This window comes from Microtus pennsylvanicus, chromosome 1, assembly GCF_037038515.1.
Source record: "Microtus pennsylvanicus isolate mMicPen1 chromosome 1, mMicPen1.hap1, whole genome shotgun sequence".
Taxonomy (NCBI): Eukaryota; Metazoa; Chordata; class Mammalia; order Rodentia; family Cricetidae; genus Microtus; species Microtus pennsylvanicus.
The window spans coordinates 65,606,154-65,627,118 of NC_134579.1; the positions used below are offsets into that span (position 1 = coordinate 65,606,154).

The 20,965-nt window shown below is 41.6% G+C and overlaps 1 protein-coding gene across 1 annotated transcript in view; it reads left to right on the plus strand.

Moving 5' to 3' along the window:
• Positions 1 to 20,965, plus strand: part of Atp13a5 (ATPase 13A5) — a 129,127-nt gene extending 108,162 nt beyond the window's left edge. The window contains exons 26-30 of the mRNA XM_075967586.1: positions 1,294 to 1,468; positions 4,297 to 4,499; positions 11,755 to 11,843; positions 18,005 to 18,085; positions 20,010 to 20,965. Coding sequence (XP_075823701.1) covers positions 1,294 to 1,468; positions 4,297 to 4,499; positions 11,755 to 11,843; positions 18,005 to 18,085; positions 20,010 to 20,270 — 809 coding nt within the window. The 3' untranslated portion in view covers positions 20,271 to 20,965. The remainder of the gene's footprint in view (positions 1 to 1,293; positions 1,469 to 4,296; positions 4,500 to 11,754; positions 11,844 to 18,004; positions 18,086 to 20,009) is intronic.

The window sequence follows — 20,965 nt, forward strand, 5'->3', positions numbered from 1 at the left end:
GATACTGTAAATATGGCTAAGAATTGATGGTTGAGGAACTCACAGAACCGAGGATAAACTTACTACCACTATTCTGCTAAATGGATAATACAGGACCAAACTGTACTCTAAGTTAGTACCTTTGTGCGCATCGTATTCCTTGGTAATAAACATAGTTTCTGTGTATCCACTCGACTTAGCACTGGGAAGTCAAAATAAGAGACCCTGCATATTTCCCAGCCTCTAACACCCTGATGTGAAAACACTGGGATGTAACAGTGATGCCTTGGGTAGTCACAGAGGAGCTTTAGAACGAGTTAGTTGGGAGGGCCTTTGAGAAGCACTCATTACACCATACTCTTATTCTACATGAAAGAGTCAAGTACCAGAGAGTATACATTGTTATCCCAGAGCGAACAGAAATCTATTGCACAGTGTTATTATCCCAAAGTCTACATCAATTCCCTTCTACCTCACCTCCACACCCATGAACATAAACTGGAGTACACGTGCTCTAATTTATTAAAATGGAAAAGCTGAGAAAGGAGATGAAGTGACATGTTGAACACCAAGATTAAAGCCTGACTTACATAAATCTTTAAATGAGATGGTCTGAATTGGTAACTCTCCATGCCTTTTTCCTGCTCTGTCCTGAAAGGCAGAGCACCATTCCATGCTCATTGGTCTGTTAGAGCACCAAGCATCTACGAAGGATGTAGTCATAATTAAAAAATTATATGTTCTTTTTTTGTATTTCCAATCACTTTAAATGTCAAACCCTAAGGTTGAAAATGCAATATGTTTTAGCTTTATTATCAGAAAACAAGGTTTTTATGAGCCTGCCTCCTGTACCAGAACAAATGGAACGTGCATCAGCAATTCCCCCTGACATGTGTATCCAGAAAGGATCCAGGCACAGCGTAAGATCTATCACAGTGTCTGGCCTATTGAAGTGCTTGGATACCATTGGTTGAAGAGCAGAGTGGATCCATACAGGGATTAGTTAGGATAATACTGCTCATCTTGCTCTATGTATCATCTCTGCTGGATTCACAGGAAAAATATGAGCAACGTGTAGTCAATTACAGGGCCTATCAGTCCTTTACCTTTTACTTCTGAAAGCAAAACCAAAGCACAGAGGAGACCAAGATTAGTAGAAATGGATGTGCGATGACGTAATGGCTGGTGTAGGTGTAACCCTGCAGTTGGTGCTTTCTCAAGCTGAGTCTTACTCAGAGACTCAAGAGGCTATGCATCTCATCTTTCAGCCTCAAAAATGAAATTCTAAAGGAAAAACATATACCTGTTTTTCAGTGAGCATAAATCATGCCTACCCGAAACTGGCTCCATACAGACCAGCAGGACAACTGCTTTCTCCTCAGCTGCTGCTCTCGGTCTTCCTGAATTCCTGCTTCACCTGCATTGTGCTGGTGTCTGCCTTTCTCTCTGTGAAGCAGCAGCCCTGGTACTGCGAGGCCTATCAGTACAGGTGAGTCCATTCCCTTAGGTTTCCATTCTGAAAGGGGTGTAAGCAGTGCACCGTGACATTACTTAAATTGATAGCAACAAAAATAAAACCATACTTTCATACTGCAAATCATAAATGATAGAATAGAATGCATTTAATGGGTGGCATGCTGGGTGAGCACGTGGAGTTTGCAGGGAAAGTTTGTCACCGTGGTTGCTGATGAGATGATCTAACAGTTAGATGCCTGAATGTGTCCATTCCCTGGGGCATGGATTTCAGGCAGACCAAGTCTTGGTAAGTGTTCCTGTACAGAGTCAGGGAAGAGCATCACAGGCTTTCTGAGGTGGAGGATCTCCTGGCAGCTAGTTGATGATGCTACTGTAGTGCGGGAACAGCCATAGGCAATACGGAAACTCAGGATTTCCTTTCCTAACTCAAGCTGTATTCTCCACTATGAGCCTACTGGCATCAGATCCCCAGAGCACAGAAACATGAATGGAGCAAGTGACAAGTAAGATCTTCATTCAGACTCCCATGTCAGCAATTCAACTGTGACTTGGAATACACAGCCCCACAAAATTTCAGAACCAAATGTCCCCCTCATTTGGAGCAAATATACGCAGAGAAGTACAACTGTGATTGGAAATAGGAGGAAGCAGGATAGAGCCACTGCGGCATGGCCAGGAAACCAAGATGGTCCTGGGTCTATCACTCCTTGCCTCACACCAGTGCTCACCTTCTTCATCTGCAATGTGATTGGACAGAATTTCAAACTCTTTGGTGTTAAGCTCTGAGATCCAGGGCCTCTAGCCTATGGACCCACCCTTATCAAGACTATGACTGCTGGATCTTTGCAAATATCATTTAGCAAACTGAACACCTACTATATACAAAGCACATTTATAAATCATATTAACCCCAAGGTATTAAAAATTAAACCTGGCTGGGCATAGTGATGCATACCTATATTCCCAGTTCTTAGAAGTCTGAGGCAGGAAGATCATGAGGTCAATACCAACTTTGGCTATGTAGCAAGACACTTTCTCACGTTGTTAGGCTTTCTACTGTGACATAAGACTATGACCAAAAGAGAGGACAGGGCTTGTTTTCTGTTTACTGTCCTAGGATCACACTCTATTCCTGAGAGAAGTCAGGGAAGAAACTGGCAGAATCTGGCAAAACCTGGAGGAAGAAACTGATGCAAAACCTATGCGGGGGTGCTGCTTACTGGCTGGCTCCTCGTGACTGGCTCAGCCTGCTTTCTTCCACCATCCAGGACCATCTGCCCAGAGCATCACCACCATGGGCTGGGCCCTCTTACATCCATCACCAATCAAGAAAATGTATCACAGGCTTGCCTACAGGCCAACTCGAGAGAGGCATGTTCTCAATTGAGGTTCCTTCTTTCCAAATGACTCTAGCTTGTGTCAAGTTGACATAAACCTAAGCAGCTGCTATTTCAAAGAAGGAGGAAGAGGAGAAGGAGGAGATAAAAAAGAAAAAGAAGACAAAGACAATGATGACAAAGAGGAAGGCAGCAGCAAAGAAGAAGAGAAAAGGAAAGGAAGAAGAAAAAAGAAGATGACGATGATGAAGAAGGTGGCAGTGGCGAAGGAGAAGGAGGTAGAAGGAAGAAAGAAGTAAGGAAAGAAGTAGAAGATGTCATCTTACACTTGAGTTATTTGGAAAATAAGTTATAAACAGATGGAAAGTAATTTAAAAGTTTCAAACTAAACAAGAAAGTCAACTAGAACTAATTTTTAGGTTTCGTCATTGTAATAAAGAAGAGCATGGCAAATAGGTCAATCAGAGCTCACAAAGCCTAGATCTTAAAGACATATTTTGCTGAGTAAATATTGTATGATCCCATTATGATAGATGCCAAAAATTGTTGTAAATTAATACAAAAACCACAAAGGAGACTCATAATATATGGGTGAAAATAAAAAAAACTCAACAAAATAATGAGCTAAATGCAACAAGAGGAAAGAACAGGGGAAGGGAACTAGAACTAATTCCCATCCAGAGTTACATATAATGAGGGGTGAAGAATAAATAAAAACTGCAATTAATGGGAACAATACATCCATCTCAAACTTTTGTAGTAGTTTGAGAAGAGCCGTTATTGTGTTAGCAGAATAAGAGGTCTTAGTAGGGGACTTGGAAAAGATAAGACCAGATAGATTGAGGGCAGAATATGCAAGTCTTGTAAGTGAGACTGAGAAGTCTGATCTTACCTTGTCAGTATGCTAGAGCCAGAGACACCTCACGATCAGACACACTATGCTGGGTCTTTACTACAATCTTTTAGCTTCCGAGGAGAGAGTGGATCAGGGAAACAGCTCAGGATGCAAGTCAAGAGGCTTACATCAATAAATAAAAGAGAATATACACACACAAATATACACAACACAGACATATACATACGTATACACATTCACATAAATATCCACAATAAGCACATAAGCCTAAACACACACACACACACACACATACTCACACACGCACACACACAAAAGCACACAAACAGACAAGTAAATACACATTTTTCCATATGGTACATTTACTGTTTGATTTGACAGCAATTTCCCTAGAAATTGTCACCTAAGGCCTCTCAAGACATATTTTTTGTTCTACTTGAAGGACAGGCAGGAGATAATTTTAATTTCTTCTGAATTTTATTTCTGCTTTGTCATTATGAGAAGTAAACATGACTTGTCCTGTCAGCCACCAACAGGGACAGGTTAAAAGCGGAAGTCACCTGGTAGTAATTAAATTACATTGTCATCTGATAGATTTTTTTAAGACAGTATAGAAAATGTTCATAAATGCTGGCCATTCTTTCGTAGTGAATGCTTCCTGACCAACCAAAGTAATTTCTCAACCAATGTGAGTGTGGAACAAAACTGGCCTGGAAACGCAACTTTGGTTCCTGCTTCCGTTCTAAGTTTTGAGAGCACTACCTTGTGGCCCATCGTCACCTTCAACTGTATCTCAGTAGCGTTTATATTTTCTAAGGGAAAGCCATTTCGGAAACCCATCTACACAAACTGTAAGTGTACAAAGTGTAAAGTTTCCTTCTGAGTCCTTTTCTGTCCCCATTTCCTCCTCAGAGTCACAGGTTCCCAGCAAATGAGACGTTGCATCTCTCTGGCATGAAACCCGATAAAATGGCCTTAGATGGGAGAGAGCACCCAAGGGCAGAAGCCTGCTCATTTGAGGATATACAGATACTATTAAATGTTCAAATGAGTCATCAAGAGTCATTCGACACACAAGCTTATATATTGAGAGATTTTGTAGAAGGCTTTTAAGGAACTCACAAAACCTCTTAGTAGCTTCATAAAGCTGGGACAGTTGCATTAAGTCTCTCATGCCCCCGTTTCCTCATGTGTAGAATGGAAATGTTGTATGACCTTCAGTCTTGTGGTAAGAACTAAATAAAGCATTTTATGAAAAGGGCCTAGTGAAACACATAGGAATGTCCTCACATTTATAATATGTGCTGTCTTCTCCAATACATTTCTCTAAGTAGAATAAAGGCAAATCCAAAACAAAAGCCCAAGGTGTTGGAAGCTACAATCAAGATCTATAATCAGAATGTGTCCTTCCACACCTTTGTAAGCAGAAGCAGATACTGTTAGTGATTATGACAGTTCAAGCAGAGCCTTAGGAAGTTCAGGTGCATGAACATCTGTCTACCACACAGCTGGCTTTGCCATGTCAGCATTGTTAAGTAATTCCATGTCAAAGTGTACTCATGCTGCCGGGCAGTGTAGCTTACTTACCAGAATCCTCGCCTCACATGCCCACAACCCCGAGTTTAGTCCCCAGTACCACATAAAGCTAGGAGTAGTGTCCCGTGCCTACAATCTTAGCGTGTAGGGGGTAGAGGCAAGAGGAGTTCAATGTCATTCTGGGCTACACGGCAAATCTGAAGCAGTTTGGGTTACAAAGCATTAAAGAAAAAGCGAAACAAATCTCCTATAAATCATTTCAACTGATCTCCAATTTCCCTAAGAAAACCAGCATAACTGTTTGGTGAAATCAGGTGAAAAAAAATTTTCAGCTTTTGAGATATGATTCACATTGATTTCAGAATATTTGTAGCAATTTTCATTGTTGCTTTTTAGTTGGTTTGTAATAGTATAGCCAATAAGAAATAAGAAAATGCTTACTAAAATCAAACTTTTGCTGATCTGATAAGACTTTTTAAAGCATGGTATTTAATTTAGCTTTAATTTGGATTTTTATCAACAATGAAGAGAAATAGAGATCTGTACGATTAACCATGTTGCCTCTGACTGGTCTGTGTCCATTTAATCTATTTTCATATTAGGTTTCTGCTACTTTCCTTATTTATCTGTATGTAGTTGTTTTTTTTTCTCATTGCCTTTATGCACAGAAAGGTTTCGCTAATTACAAAACAGAACAGATTAAACTTACTTATTTTAATGCTTCTTAAATTTTAATACAGTGAGGTATGTTTACTGTGAGTCAAGTTAGTCTACCCAAGTACTCAATTTTTCTTGCAGATTTTTGTACTATTGAATATCTAATATTCCTTTCATTCACTTATTCCCCCACTGAGAGTAATACCAGCCTCATCATATCTATGTTCATGTAAGTTATTGTTTAATTCTAGGTAATTTGTATTAGATACTGTACCCTTGTTTTACCTGCACATATTACACATGTGTGTAGAACGGCTCTGCTTTCACACTGGCGTTTCCAGGTCCTGTGTGCAGTGGCACTTTACCAACTATCGCTTCCTAGTGTATTTAATAAGCAGCATGTGGGTGGTAGGCTCTCATTTCTCTTCATTTTTTACAGCATCCCACTTTCCTGTATTTTCTTCCAGATGGATTGTAGAATAATGTGTCCAGCTTCAACATTTCTCCCCTGGGGTCTTCACACCTTGGGAAGAATTTATGGATTTATATAATTTAATCTTCCCGCACAGGAGCATTCCATATTTGCTTCTTATTTCCTTATTCTTGTGGCCAAGGATGTGACCAAAAACTGGAGGAGGCGCTTGTCTCTGTTACAATTTGGGGGATGCAGTTCATCGTGGCGAGGAAGGAACGATAGCAGGAGCGTGCAGTGGTTGGTCGTACGTGTTCCCAGTCAGGAAGCAAAGACGACAGGAGTCAGGCCTCCTCAGGTGCCTCTCAAGGCCTCCTCTTGCTGATCTACCTCCCCCAGGGTGCGCTGCCTCCCTAAGGTTCCTCAACCTTCCACAGCAGTGTGCACCAGCTGGGACCCAGTTCAGACATGTGAGCCTATGGGGACATGTCACAAGCAGAACATAGCACACCCCACCTTTATCCACATTTCTTTTATCTATCCATGAATATCTGGAGTTCTCTCCACTATCGGTGCTGTACATTTGAGAACGAATCCTGTTTTCTTTGCTTGTGTTGTGAGTCCCATCTTCCTGTTGTATTTAGAACTGAATGTCACCGTGACGTGGGAAGGGTGCGGTATCACTTCCGCTTTCTACCCAGAATCCTTCCTGACCTTTGCTGTTACCTTGAGTTGGAAGTGTTTCAGAAAAACAGTGATAGTAACTGCAAACACGAGTGTTCCTTCTTCTTTTCAAACAACTAAATACCTTCCTATATTTTCTAATGAATGGAATCCAGAATTCGGGACAATGTTAGATCATATCAAGGCTAACAGATAAATGGACACCTTATAACAACACTTGTAGGATTTGTCTCTTCAACTGTTCATAAATACGTTTTTGGCTGTTGGTGAAATCATTGTGGAACGCTCTTATTATATAAAGAAAATATTCCTCTGTTAGCATTAGTCAAGAGAGATGTGAAAATCCGATCTAGCAGACAGACTTCAACAGATGACTTTCCATTTTCTACCAAGATGAATACTCTTTTTGTACCTTATCCCGAGCTACACGTGAGTTATTTTAATAATTTTGTTATGAACTCATCTTCTTGAGAAAGTCCTTCTTGGTTGTAGTAGAATAAACTTTTGCTAAACTGAATTGTGTCGCTTTTTGGAGAGCTACATTTTATGCTGTATTTTTCAGAAGTTTTGTTCTGAAAAACTTGACTTTTTCTTTTCTCTATAAGGATTTTAATACATAATAATGATGTCTTTCTTTGACAACTTGCAAAAATTTAGCAGTAAATTACTTAGCTGCAAATCCTTCCTCTGAAAAGGTGTTTTAAAGATTGATTTGAATCATACTATCTTAAAATAATGCCATTTAATTTTATAACATTAATACCATTTCATTGATATTATCAAACTTTATCATACTATTTGGGGTAGGATTTTTTCTTAAAGTACTAAGCACTTCCTGTGACCATTACTATTGTCCTGGTTATATATACGTATTAAACAGCTTTCACTGTGACAAAATACCAAAAAAATTAATTTTTAAATTTAATCTGTGGTTACTTGCCTCTGTTGTGTCTGGGACTTCAGTGCAGGAGAGATAATGCCAGGGAATACGTGGTAGAGTGAAATTGCTCATCTTCTGTAGGTCAGGATGCAGGAAACAGAGCAAGCGTGAGCTACCTGGGGCATGGGAGTACAGGGAGGCAAGGAAGGAAATGGCCGGGCTGGAGTAGGTTTGGGTAGAGTGAGGTGGGATGAGCCAGGGACAAAAACATACCTTTCAAAAGCTCACTGTCTCAATTTCTTACTTTTGTGATAGGTCATTAAACTGTGAGCCTATCAGTGGGATAATTCATGATTAGGTTAGGACCCTCCTTATCTACCCGCCCCTTGAAGGTGCCACCTCCGTGCTGTGCTGAAGGCCACGCCCTCTGAAAACCATGCCCTCTGGAGACCACACCTTCCAACCTAAGCTCTTAGTGAATGTTTCAGATCCAAATCACTAAGAACCTTGCTTTTTCTTCTGGCTTTAAATGCATTTTTTTTCATTTGACTGGCTAATAAGAAAGTAGCTCTCAAGCTTTTAATTTGTAATAGTTTTGATTTTCTCTTTTATTAGGGTTAGTTTTCCCTTCTTTCCTTCAATTTGTTTTGAGTTAACTTCATGGTGCATGTGTTTCTTCATCTTCATGAGATCAGGAAAGCATTCAAGGCTAGTCATTAGAGCTTGGATTCCATCCTTTATATTTTTTCCTACCAGTAGTTTGACCTAGTTTCTTCTTTGGCCAACTACTTTTCGGAACAGTGAATTTTACTTGAGTTGAGAGAAGGGGGTCAGATTTTGCTTTCACTTTTCTTTCTTCTGTTTCTTGTAATAGTTCATAAACATACATTTTGTTTCCTTTTTGATACAATAGACTTTAATAAGTTTCTTTATTTGTGCACGGTGGGGGGAGGTCGCGTTTCAGTTAAACTCAGTCACAAATGGCTGTTTTCATAGCTGTGATTAGACACCCTAGCCTCCGACACCTGCTTTGGAGAAATTGCTTCGGTGTTATGTGTGGTAGGCTCCTGGCTAAAGTTATGAATATGCAGTTATTGTTAAAGCGCTTTCATCCAATTGTATTACTCAGATTCTCTTGGTTCTTGAACAAGTTTGGCAACACTGTCTTCTCACAGGATTGGCAATCATGCTTGTGTCTCCCTCTCATCTTCTATTTCCTGTCAATGTCTGAGTTTCTCATCAGTTCCCTCCGTTCGGAAGCACTGTTGGAAAAGTACCCTAGGCTTCTGTCCCAACAAACGAGCATTTGGCTTTATTTCTTATAGTCCTTATTTCCAAGGTCAGTGTATCATAGGCAGGGTATTCTCACTACATGGTGCTTTAATAGTAAATACAATACAAGGAACTTTCACACATGTGTAATGAATTAGAATTACATCAGTTACAACATGGGGACTTGAAGTTTAAAGGGAAACTGGTATCTCGTGATGGACACAATAATTTTATCCAGTTGTTGGGGGATGTCATGTGTGTGCTATAGTGGTAATGTGGAGGCAGAGGACAGCCATCTAGGGGAAGGAGGTAACAAACTCTGGGGACTAACCTCAAGTCATTAGGCTTGGTGGTCATCCCAGTTAGGGCTTCTATTGCTGGAATGCAGTGGTCGCAATGATACTTTCAGAGGGGTTACCTAAAACCATTGGGAAACACAGATATTTACATTATAAATTATAAGAGTAGCATAATTACAGTTATGAAGTAAGAATAAAAATAATTTTATGGTTGGGGTCATTACAAGATGAGGAAACTGTGTTAATAAAAGGTCGCAGCCTTAGGAAGGTTGAAACCCACGGCTGTGATGGAGCAGCATGATCAAAAGAGGAGGAAAATGTTAATTTGGCTTACACTTACAAATTGTAGTAGATCATTGAAGAAACTCAGAACAGTAACTGAAACCCAGCAGGATCCTGGAGGCAAGAGCTGATGCAGAGGCCATGAACGAATGCTGCTGATTGACTTGCTTAGAACGTCTTTCTCAGCCTACTTTCTCCCAGAACCCAGGACTGCTAGCCCAGGAATGGCACTATCCACAGTGAACTGAGCCCTCCCAAACTGATCACTAATTAAGAAAATTGTGCTATAGCTAGATCTCATGTGGGCATTTTCTCAACTGTACTTCCTTCCTTTCAGATGACTCTGACTTGTGTCAAGCTACATTTACCTGCTGGTGTAACTAATAATTCCAAATGGGGAAGGCTTTATGGTCAAATATTCTAATACACATAACCTTTCACTGTTTTTTTTAAAAGTATATGTACATGTATGTGGCAGGGTCCATGCACATGTGACTGAAGGTGGCCATGGGGTCCAGAAGAGGGCTTTGGATCCCTGGGAGCTGGATTTACAGGCAGTAGTGAGCCACCCTATGTTGGTGCTGGGGACAGAGATCACTAAGGTTCTTCTTAAGAGCAGTACATGCTCTTAAACCCTGAACTTTCTCTCCCGCCCCAATATATGATATTACAAAGTGTAAACTTTTGGGTTAGAATTCAGAAGTCTTCAGAGGTGCTAAGACGCATTATATGAGTGATTTCATCTTGAAATAACAAAAACCGTGCTTTCCTAATCTGTGTTTGAGGGCTCAACCTCATGATGACAAGATACAGGAAAAGTACACATTTATTTTCTTCTGTAAGCAAGTGTGAGCATTACCAACCCTTCCTTTATTTGAAAACAAGTAATAGTATTTGTGCAGTATTTGCTTATTAAATTACTTGCCTCTCCATTCTTTCTCAACAGCAGCTAACCATGGAGGGAAGACACTCGGTTTGTTTCTTCATTGCCTTTTTTAAACCAAGGCTAAAGTCAAAGAGGAGGGCCTGCTTTGTAGATCACTAACCTGAGGACACACTGAATCTGTAGGATTCAGTCAGTTACTGATAAGAATCAGGCCTACCAGGACTAACTGTTAGCAGGACTCACAGCTTTGAACATTTCTTTCTTTTTTAAAAACAAGGTTTATTTATTTATTATTTTACAATGTTCTACCTGCACACAGGTCAGAAGGAAGCACCAGATCTCACTACAGGTGGTTGTGAGCCACCACATCGTTGCTGAGAACTGAACTCAAGATCTCTGGAAGAGTAGCCAGTGCTCTTACCTGCTGAGCTAACTCCAGCTCCAAATAATTATTTCTAACTTCCCTTTCCCAAGTCAAAGTCCCTAAACCTCAGATGCAGTCACTTCCGAATAACTGCAGCCCGATTAATAGATCAATTGAGATCATACAAATCAGAATGTGATGTGTGATATGAAATAAACTTTGAAAGGGAGGATTGGGGAGTTGGAAGGAAATTGGTATGCGAATTGGGCTCTTTAAGTACAGGAAAATAGAAATTACCCTGGCAGAAGGAATATTGTCTACCCTTGGCACTAAGTGAGCTCTTGGTAGGGAACAGAATGTAGGTGGGCAGAGGAGTTCAGAAAGGCTGTTGGCCTGGCACTGGAAAATCCTGAATGTCAGTGGCAGATTCTTGTATCTTATTCTCCTGGGAGTGAAAAATAAGAAGCTATGGGTACTGGACGAGTCCCACATGGGTGTGTTTCACTAGATGGTGTGATCATGTGTGGGGCTTCTCTGCCAACCATTCAGATGGGCTAGTCATGGCAGGATGTTTGCACCCAAGGGACACCCAGTGAAATTGAGTCCTGCCTGGAAGTTTCTATAACATGTTTGATTCCATCTTTATGAGGCAAGATTTTTAATACGACACCTTTATCTTACAAACATTAGAACATATTTTGAAACATATGATGATGTCTCAAAACATCGGAAGATCCACCTAGCACTTGCCCGACACGAACTGATTGCTAACATGTGCCAAGTTCTGCGAGGCGTTCTCTTAGCACCTGAAAATGGTGTTTTGTGTGTCTGCAGATTTGTTCTCACTTCTGCTGACATCTGCTGTGGGCCTCACCGTTTTCCTTCTCTTCTCGGATTTTCCAGCGATCTACCGTGGGATGGAGGTAAGTATTGGACATTATACATCCGTTATGACTCACACGTGCCAGAGCTGCACTTGGGCTGCCAGTCCTAAGTCAATCATTATTCTTTCTGACTCACTGAACACCACGAACTTTTATTCTCTAGGAGAGAAATGTTTCTGCATTTCACATACATTTTCATATAAATGGTGTCATCATTTTAGCATGCTTATAGTGTTAATGCCTAAAACATTGTTTGGGACCAGAGAGATGACAGGTTGAGAAAATGTGCCTCCTACAGAGCCTGATAACCAGAGAGTTCATTCCCTGGGACTCACAAGGTAGAAGGATGTAGTAATATGAGGCAGCAGGGCTGCGTCCCCCAACACCCCAGCCACCTGCTCGCACGGCTAGCTTATGCCCCGAAATAATTACACGGACACTGTATTCTTTTAATCACTGCTTGGCCCTTAGCTCTAGCCCTTACTGGCTAATTCTGATATACTGATCAACCCATCTCTAACAATCTGTGAGCACCGGTCTTACCGGGAAGATTCTAGCCTAAGTCCATCCTGGGTCGGAGCTTCATAGCATGCGTCTTCCCTGGAGCAGGTAGCATGGCGTCTCTCTCTGAGGTGTCTGCTCCGGAGAGGAGAGCTGTCGAGTCTGACCTCACTTCCTCTTCCTCCCAGCGTTTTGTTCTGTTTACTCCTCCCACCTATCTCCTAACCAATGAGATGGGCCAAAGCAGTTTCTTTTAATTTAACCAATGACCTTCCTCCATCATTTCCCCTTTTTCGGTTTAAACAAAAAGGGCTTTAACTTTAACATAGCAAAATTACATATAACAAAACAGTTATCAAGTAAAAGTTACATCAGAAACATTTATACATATAACAAAATTGACCGTAAATCTCTATCAATAAAGCAAAATCTATACTAATGCAAATTATTCATATCTATATCATATCCCCCTTTAAACGCAAAAGAACATTTATAAACCATATTTGGGAACATGGGCACAGTTTTTTCTCTCCAAACTGCTTCCTGCTGAATGGGGGCGTCGTTAATTAGGTCTTTCATGGTATAACCTGTGTGCTAGTTTCATCTCAGTTGGCAGTTGAGCGAAGCAATTTTCTGAAGATGTTCACAGCAACCCTTCAGGAGGACGTGGTCCATCATACCAAATCGGAATAGAAGAAATCCATAGAGTCTCATCCTCTGTGAAAACAAAAGAAGACTCTCTCCAAAGCATCATATCCTTAGACCCAAATTCTGAAATCGTAATACCCTTATATCCATTCTGGTTTAGCTTGGCAGCCCATGTAATGAAATGTCTCTCTGTACTTAGCTCCTTCACAGTCAAAAATTTTAAAGAAAACACAATGTACATAATCCAGACTCTCTGTGAATTTTCCATTTTTTACGTGGCTTATTTTACTTTATTTCTTTTAATCTCTTAACTATCTGTACTCTGTCTCTTTAAAGACTTTACCTTTTTTTTTAAACCATTAACTTTATTCTCTATATTCCTTTTCTTCTCTCTCCCAAGCCTACGTACATTCATCCAACAGTGTGACTCATTTAGTGGTCTGAATCTGTCCTATTGTGAATCTGTAATTTTTTACTATCCAGGAGCACTTTTGATTTGTGCCTTTAAATCACTAGGTGCTTAAGAATCTAAGCTGTGACATTCCTAAGTTAACTTTTTGCTTTTTGAGTGTATATCTGTAGACCAGGCTGTCTTTGAACTCTCAGAGATCTGCCTGTCTCTGCCTCCCAGGCATTGGGATTAAAGGCGTGTGCTACCACACCTTGAAGTCACAGAGGTTTACTTTAAGAATTTTAACTTTTAGTCTGCATATATTTTTAACACACTTTAAACCATTCAGAAATTTTCTTTGAATCTCTCTTTACTGTATATCTCTCTTTTTTTCTGACCACATGAGTCTTTAGTTTACCAAGCAATCTCAGTAGGACTAAAGCCATGGCTTTGACGGCTGGATCCTTAGCTTTCCAGCCTCATGGCTGAGGTACTGGCTGTAGCCATGTTTATAGCCACACCTCTATGGCGTTTCAAGGTCCCTGCCAGCCAGCAAGCTACAACAGACAACACTCAAGTCCTCTCTCTGTAGCCGGCCCTCCTGCCTCAAACAGTCAGAGTTTGCCCTGGCAGGATGACCCAGAAAGCTGGCATTTTTAAACAGCACAGCTTTTTTCCTGCTACGGCTGAAAACCGAAAAGCATGCGTTCAGCTTTTCGTCAACACCGTTTAAGTGTTTCGTGGCAGGACCTCTTAATGAGCTGCAGGGTTTTGCAGCTAAAGCTGAGTCAGGAAAATTTCAAAATGGAGGACGTACCATTTTGTGCTAGCTCTGGGGCCACCAGGTAGGAGGGGCACTCAGCACTTTAATCATGAGACTGAGCGTACAGCACAGAAATTCTTTTCATCCAAGTTACATCCAAATCTGACACACAGAGCACTGCACAGTCTGAAAACACGTCTCTGTATGGCGGCAGGAATCTGCCATGCTCTTCCCCCTGCCTAAGCCTGATTCAGCCGTCTGCCCAGGTGCAGGTGGGGAGCGCTGAGAGCCATCAGCACGGTCTCAGAGCACTCTCCTTCCGATCCCAAGTGGGAACACAACATAAAGCCAGAGTTTGCACTGGCAGCACAGCCCCAAGGAGCTGTGCTTTAAAATGACACAGCGTTTTTTCTGCTGCTGTTGCCGAATCAGAAAATCTCTCTACATCACGCCACCAACAAACAGCAAAAATCTGTGTTAAACTCTCTCTCCCTTATTTTTAAGCCTTCTCAGGTTTTCTGTGGACTCAGTTAGCCACACGTCTGGACGTCATTTGTAGTAATATGAGGCAGCGGGGTTGCGTCCCCCAACACCCCAGCCACCTGCTCGCACGGCTAGCTTATGCCCCGAAATAATTACACGGACACTGTATTCTTTTAATCACTGCTTGGCCCTTAGCTCTAGCCCTTACTGGCTAATTCTGATATACTGATCAACCCATCTCTAACAATCTGTGAGCACCGGTCTTACCGGGAAGATTCTAGCCTAAGTCCATCCTGGGTCGGAGCTTCATAGCATGCGTCTTCCCTGGAGCAGGTAGCATGGCGTCTCTCTCTGAGGTGTCTGCTCCGGAGAGGAGAGCTGTCGAGTCTGACTTCACTTCCTCTTCCTCCCAGCGTTTTGTTCTGTTTACTCCTCCCACCTATCTCCTAACCAATGAGATGGGCCAAAGCAGTTTCTTTTAATTTAACCAATGACCTTCCTCCATCAGAAGGAGAGAACCAGCTCCCATATATTAACCTGTGACATCTACATGTATTTTGTGGCATATATGTCCCATTATACACACACACACACACACATACACACAGTCCACATTCATGCTTGCACACCAAATGTAAGATAATGTTTTTAACTATCTTGTTTAAAAACTTTGTCTTGCCATATTTTATCAATACAGTGAAAACAGTACACTAATATAATAATTAATTCTCCAAGCTTAACTGTTTAAAAGTCTAAGAGAATCAAAGAGAATCTAAGTAGAGCTGGAGAGATGTAGGAAGGAATTCTCACTTGTTGCTGTGACAGCAGTGAGGGCCTCATGGGAAGAAACCCGGGTTGGCGCCGGCCCACACACAAAGGCTGGATCTTGCCAGATCAGGCTGTTTCTGCTGGGCAGAACTGCCCCAGCGCTAGGAAAAAGGGCTGAGGAGCTTTTGTTTCTCAAAGCACAACTTTGGGTCTAGAAATGGAAAGAATGTGGGGTGACAGGTATGAAAAAAATCCAAGAAAGGCTTGCATTACAGATCGACTCTACAGAACTGTAGGAAAGTATTCAAAGCAAAGTCAGGTGCCGGGCTGCGGAGTGTGGAGAGAGGAAACGAAGGAAGGCAGGTACCCTCGGAGGCAGGTACCCTCCGAGACAGCCAACCAGCTTTGTACTTTCTGCCAAAATAACAGGGAGGCGCTGAAGGTTCCTTGGAAGGACATTTCAGATAGATTCATTAAACAAGGTCAGTAAAGCAAGGCGATGGAGAGACACTTAGGAAGTGAAAACTCAGGCAAGCCTTTCATAGTGTATGAGTTACAGAACTCCGGGATGTACTCGGTTCAGGATCAGAAGCTAAGTAAGATGCTGCTCTGAGTAATTTAGAAGTGATGAACATCTGCTCTGCATAATTCCAAATTATTGCCATGAATAATTCCAAACCAAGTACATTTCCAGCCCTGGGGTGGAGAAGTGATGGGGGAAGAGTCTTCTGTTTTGTGTTGATTTCATTGGTTAAATAAAGAAACTGCCTTGGCCCTTTGATAGGACAGAAAATTAGGTAGGTGGAGTAGACAGAACAGAATGCTGGGAGAAAGAAGCCAAGTCAGTCAGTCGCCATGATTCTCCCACTCCAGACAGACACAGGTTAAGATCTTTCCTGGTAAGCCAGCTCATGGTGCTACACAGAATATTAGATATGGGTTAGATCAATGTGTAAGAGCTAGCCAACAAGAGGTTAAAACTAATGGGCCAAGCAGTGTTTAAAAAAATATTTAAAATAATACAGTTTCCGTGTAATTATTTTGGATAGAGCTAGCCGGTAGCTGGAAGCCAGGCGGCGGGAAGCAGCCCGCAGCGATCAATATGTAAGAGCTAGCCAATAAGAGGCTGGAACTAATGGGCCAGGCAGTGTTCAAAAAAATACAGTTTCCGTGTAATTATTTCGGGTAAAGTTAGCCAGGTGGCGGGACGCAGCCCGCTGCTCCTCACAACAGAGAAGAACCTTCCCCATTTACAGTAGGAGCAGCAATGAGTCTGATCCTGCTTCTCCGAAGCCTTCCACCTGATGTGATGCTCCTCAAAGCCCAGGCAGAGCAGGGAAACAAATGACTTAGTAGTGCCTTGAAACAGTCCAGCCCAGGATGAGCATTTGAAGTGAGTGGCTGGACCCGTGGTTCTCAACCAGGCTGCAACCCTTTAATGCAGCTCCTCAGGTTGTGGTGACCCACCCCCATGCACAAAATTGTTTTTGCTGCTGCTTCAGAACTGTAATTTTGCTGATGCCATGAATGGTTACTTAAATAGCTGATATGCGACCTCCAGAGGGTCATGACCCACAGGTTGAAAACCCCTAGGTTAGACACTATGGGGGTGGAGGATTCTGAGATTTTAGACCTTCGATTCCTACACATTCCATATAACTTTCTGCACACTGGAAACTGGGTTGTATAGCTCCCAATCTACCATGGGTGTAGCTCTTATGTCTAATGAACTGAGATGTTTCCCAGTGAGTCTGTGACCCTGCAGTATTTGTACGGGTTGTTAGATTTGCATGAAGCCACTGAATTCGGGACCAGTAGCATTTGTACAAAACATCATACTTAGTCAATGCAACCTTAATCTTTTGTCATGACTTATGATTGTTTTTACCCACAAGTCAATTTTGCTGGAGAAAAAATAAACAATGAATTCCAATTTAATTTTTCCTTAGGAGCACAGTAAACAGTAAGAATTGCAGAAGAACGACTTAATTTTACATCCTCTTCCCCATGTTTTAAAGCTTAAATGAAGAGGACCCCATGAGCTCTGAAGTGTCCTCTAATTCACTGCCAAGGTGTCTTGCTCACCTGACAGACGCCATTTAGCTATGGAGGGAGCATAGACCCGGAGGAGTCCATTTTAGTTTAGATTCTGGCTTTAAGAAAGTCTTTAGACTGCTGAGTAATACTCTAATATGTATATATTCCATACTTTCTTCATCCATTCTTCCGTTGAAGGGCATCTAGGTTGTTTCCAGGTTCTGGCTATTACAAACAATGCTGCCATGAACATAGTTGAGCATATACTTTTGTTGTATGATAGGGCCTCTCTTGGGTATATTCCCAAGACTTGATCGGGGGAGGGGGAGGGAAATGGGAGGCGGTTGCGGGGAGGAGGCAGAAATCCTTAATAAAGAAAGAAAGAAAGAAAGAAAGAAAGAAAGAAAGAAAGAAAGAAAGAAAGAAAGAAAGTCTTTGGACAAGGTGAGCCAGCCTTCAGCTTTCCTGTCTGTGAAGTAGAGAAAACAATGCCAACCCTCAACTTCAGGATTATTTCAAATACAGAAATTCTAAATAATAGCAAGCATGGTGTACCTTTTCAAAATGTAAAATATAAAATATATAATGGTGGCCGTCCTTTTTCAACAGTTCATCCCAACCATCCCATCATGGAGAGTTTCAATTCTGGTGGCAGCCCTTGTCCAGTTCTGTGTGGCCTTCTTTGTTGAGGTAAAGTACCTGGCTCCTGTCATTGTTTTAAGGTAGTTATGTAAATTCAGTTTCCGTTCTCAACCCACACTCACTGCTTACAGTAACTTCCTCAGCTCCCAAAAGAGAATCAGTAAAGGCATTTTGAAGACTGCGCATGATCTTGTTGGGAGGAAGTCTTTGGAGTGTGACTTAAAATTCTGTGAAGGCTGCCCTAGTGTCTTTCTCCCGAACATCGGTTCAGTTCCAATGCTTGTTGCAAGAGGCGCTGTTTTCACTCCAGACTATTCTCCATCACCTAGAAGGGAGACCAGGTGACCCAACAGTTCTGAAACGTGAGGAGACCTTTAGAAACAGCATCTTCAGAAGGGCTGCCTCCTCTAATTGGGAGAGAAAGGAAACCCACTTGAATTGTCATCAACTGTTACCCGTGGAGGACCTCTCATAGTTCTACTCAGGACCACTGAATGACTCATTCAGACAGTAAAAGGATTGGACGGTGTTTCTTAAAAGGAGTTAAAGAGAGAGAGAGAGAGAGAGAGAGAGAGAGAGAGAGAGAGAGAGAGAGAGAGAGATACGGCTCGAATTATTAGCACATCCTTTGAGGGAAAAGACTAATCAAATTAAGTAGATGTGTGTGTGTGTGTGTGTGTGTGTGTGTGTGTGTGTGTGTGTAAATTTCTTGTACTCTTTCATCCAGAATTCCACCTTTATATCAAAAATTTTAAATGAGACTGAAAAGCTTTAAATCCTAATTTGTATGAAGAGATTCATGATAGTGTTATCTACGACAGCAATATATAATTCAAATGGTGTGTTTTAATGCTTGTGCTGCAATTTGAAGAAATGCTGTAGTCTTTAAAGATAATACAACTACAACCTTAACTACGATAAAATGTCTTAAAAGGTATAATTACAGCGGAGTTGTCTATGACAGAAAATCAATGTAAACAAAAGAAAGTAAAATACAAAATTGGATCAATTGTATGATTTTCAAAAATCGCATAAGGAAAGAATAAAAGGGAACTCAAAAGGATGAGAAGCAAAACAAGTCTGAGGGAGGAGAGAGACTCAACGATTATGAGTACTTGTTGTTCTTGCAGAGGACCTGACTTAGCTCCCAACACCCTATCAGACAACTTACCACCTGGGTAATTCCAGCTCCAGCTCATCTGATACCTTCTGCCCTTTGCAGACTCTTTTTTTCCCTTTTTTTCTTTCTTTATTTATTAAAGATTTCTGTCTTTTCCCCACCTCCGCCTCCCATCTCCCTCCCCCTCCCCCAATCAAGTCCCCCTTTCTTGTCAGCCCAAAGAGCAATCAGGGTTCCCTGTCCTGTGGGAAGTCCAAGGACCACCCACCTCCATTCAGGTCTAGTAAGGTGAGCATCCAAACTGCCTAGGCTCCCACAAAGCCAGTACTTGTAGGCACATACACATACCTCCAAGCCACCACACACACATGCATAAATACAAATAAATTTGAAAAACATTTGATTGCTACAGACTAATTCATTCAACCAACAAACTTTGTTACTTTGTATGTGACAAGGTGGTGGAACTCAGTTTTTTGTTTCTTTGGTTTTCCTCCCGTCCTCTCCACTCCCCTTCCCTTTCTCTCTTCCCATCTCTTCCTTCTTCTGTTTTGTTTTCCTGATATTTGGTGTGTTATTGTTAGTTTGAGCCCCCTAGTGAAAGAACTGTAAATGAATCCCCAGCCGGGATTTCACCAGGAAATCTGAAGAAAGCACAGGCCTCTAGTGTTCAGCAGGTTTCTGTGCCTGTAAACATCTCAGCTCCCAGGGGAAACAGCAGCAGCAGCAGCAGCAGCAGTGTTGAGCTCAGCTGAGAGCCCTGGGTCCCAGACTTCCAGTGCTGTCTGGCTGGGAGGGGCTCACTTACGTAGCCACAATGATTTCATTGTCACCTCTCCCCAAATTTTTCAGGATGCCATCCTTCAAAATAGAGAGCTCTGGCTGTTGATAAAGAAAGAATTTGGATTCTACTCAAAAAGCCAGTACAGGATCTTGCAGAGGAAGCTGGCAGAAGACTCTACCTGGCCTCCCATGAACAGGACAGATTATGCAGACGATGGCAAAAATGGATTCTACATCAACAGAGCCTATGAAAGCCCTAAACAAGTCTCTAAAGGGAGACTCAGGCTGGCTGGGCAAGCTTCAGAACAACACTTTTGGACCAGACTATGACCTGAGCAGATGTCAGGCTTGTTCCACATCATCGCCTTTTGTCCTCCAAACTGAACACCGTGGAGAGGTGAAAGTTGCAGACCCTTCTCTTCTCTCTCCATCTAAGCATTCAGAGCACTTCAATATATCGAGCCTTGCATCAAAGAACCTTACCTTCATTATATTCTTCACTAGCGAGAGAAACACCTGCACATCTCAGATCACCGTTTTAATAAACTATATCCTACCGAACTTTCTCTTTAACTGCACAGCTCTCATGCAATGGCATTAGATGTATGGACATCAAGAGAGAAGAAAAACCAAAGCATTTAGTATTCGAAAGTTTGGCTGATGCATTAATCGATGCTAAGTTTCCTTAATTTTATGCTAATTTGTGAAGCACATTATTGTACCTATCTTGGCCCAGGATCGCCAAATTCCTCCTTCTTTTATATCTTTGGTATGGCTTCAATAGAGAGAGGGAAAAAAAGAAAGAATTCCACCCTAACTACATAGGAAGCCAGAGATTGTGGAAGTGGAGAACTATAGAGATCAGTGCTAATCATTTATAAGTATGGTGTGGGCTCTGCTAAAATATAAGCAAACTACACCAGCTCTGTGCATTCCCAATGTTTATTGTATGGGGACCAGTGAACTTGGCAGATCCAAGTAGACTAAAGTAATAAACTGTTCAAATGTGTTTCTCACTTCATAAA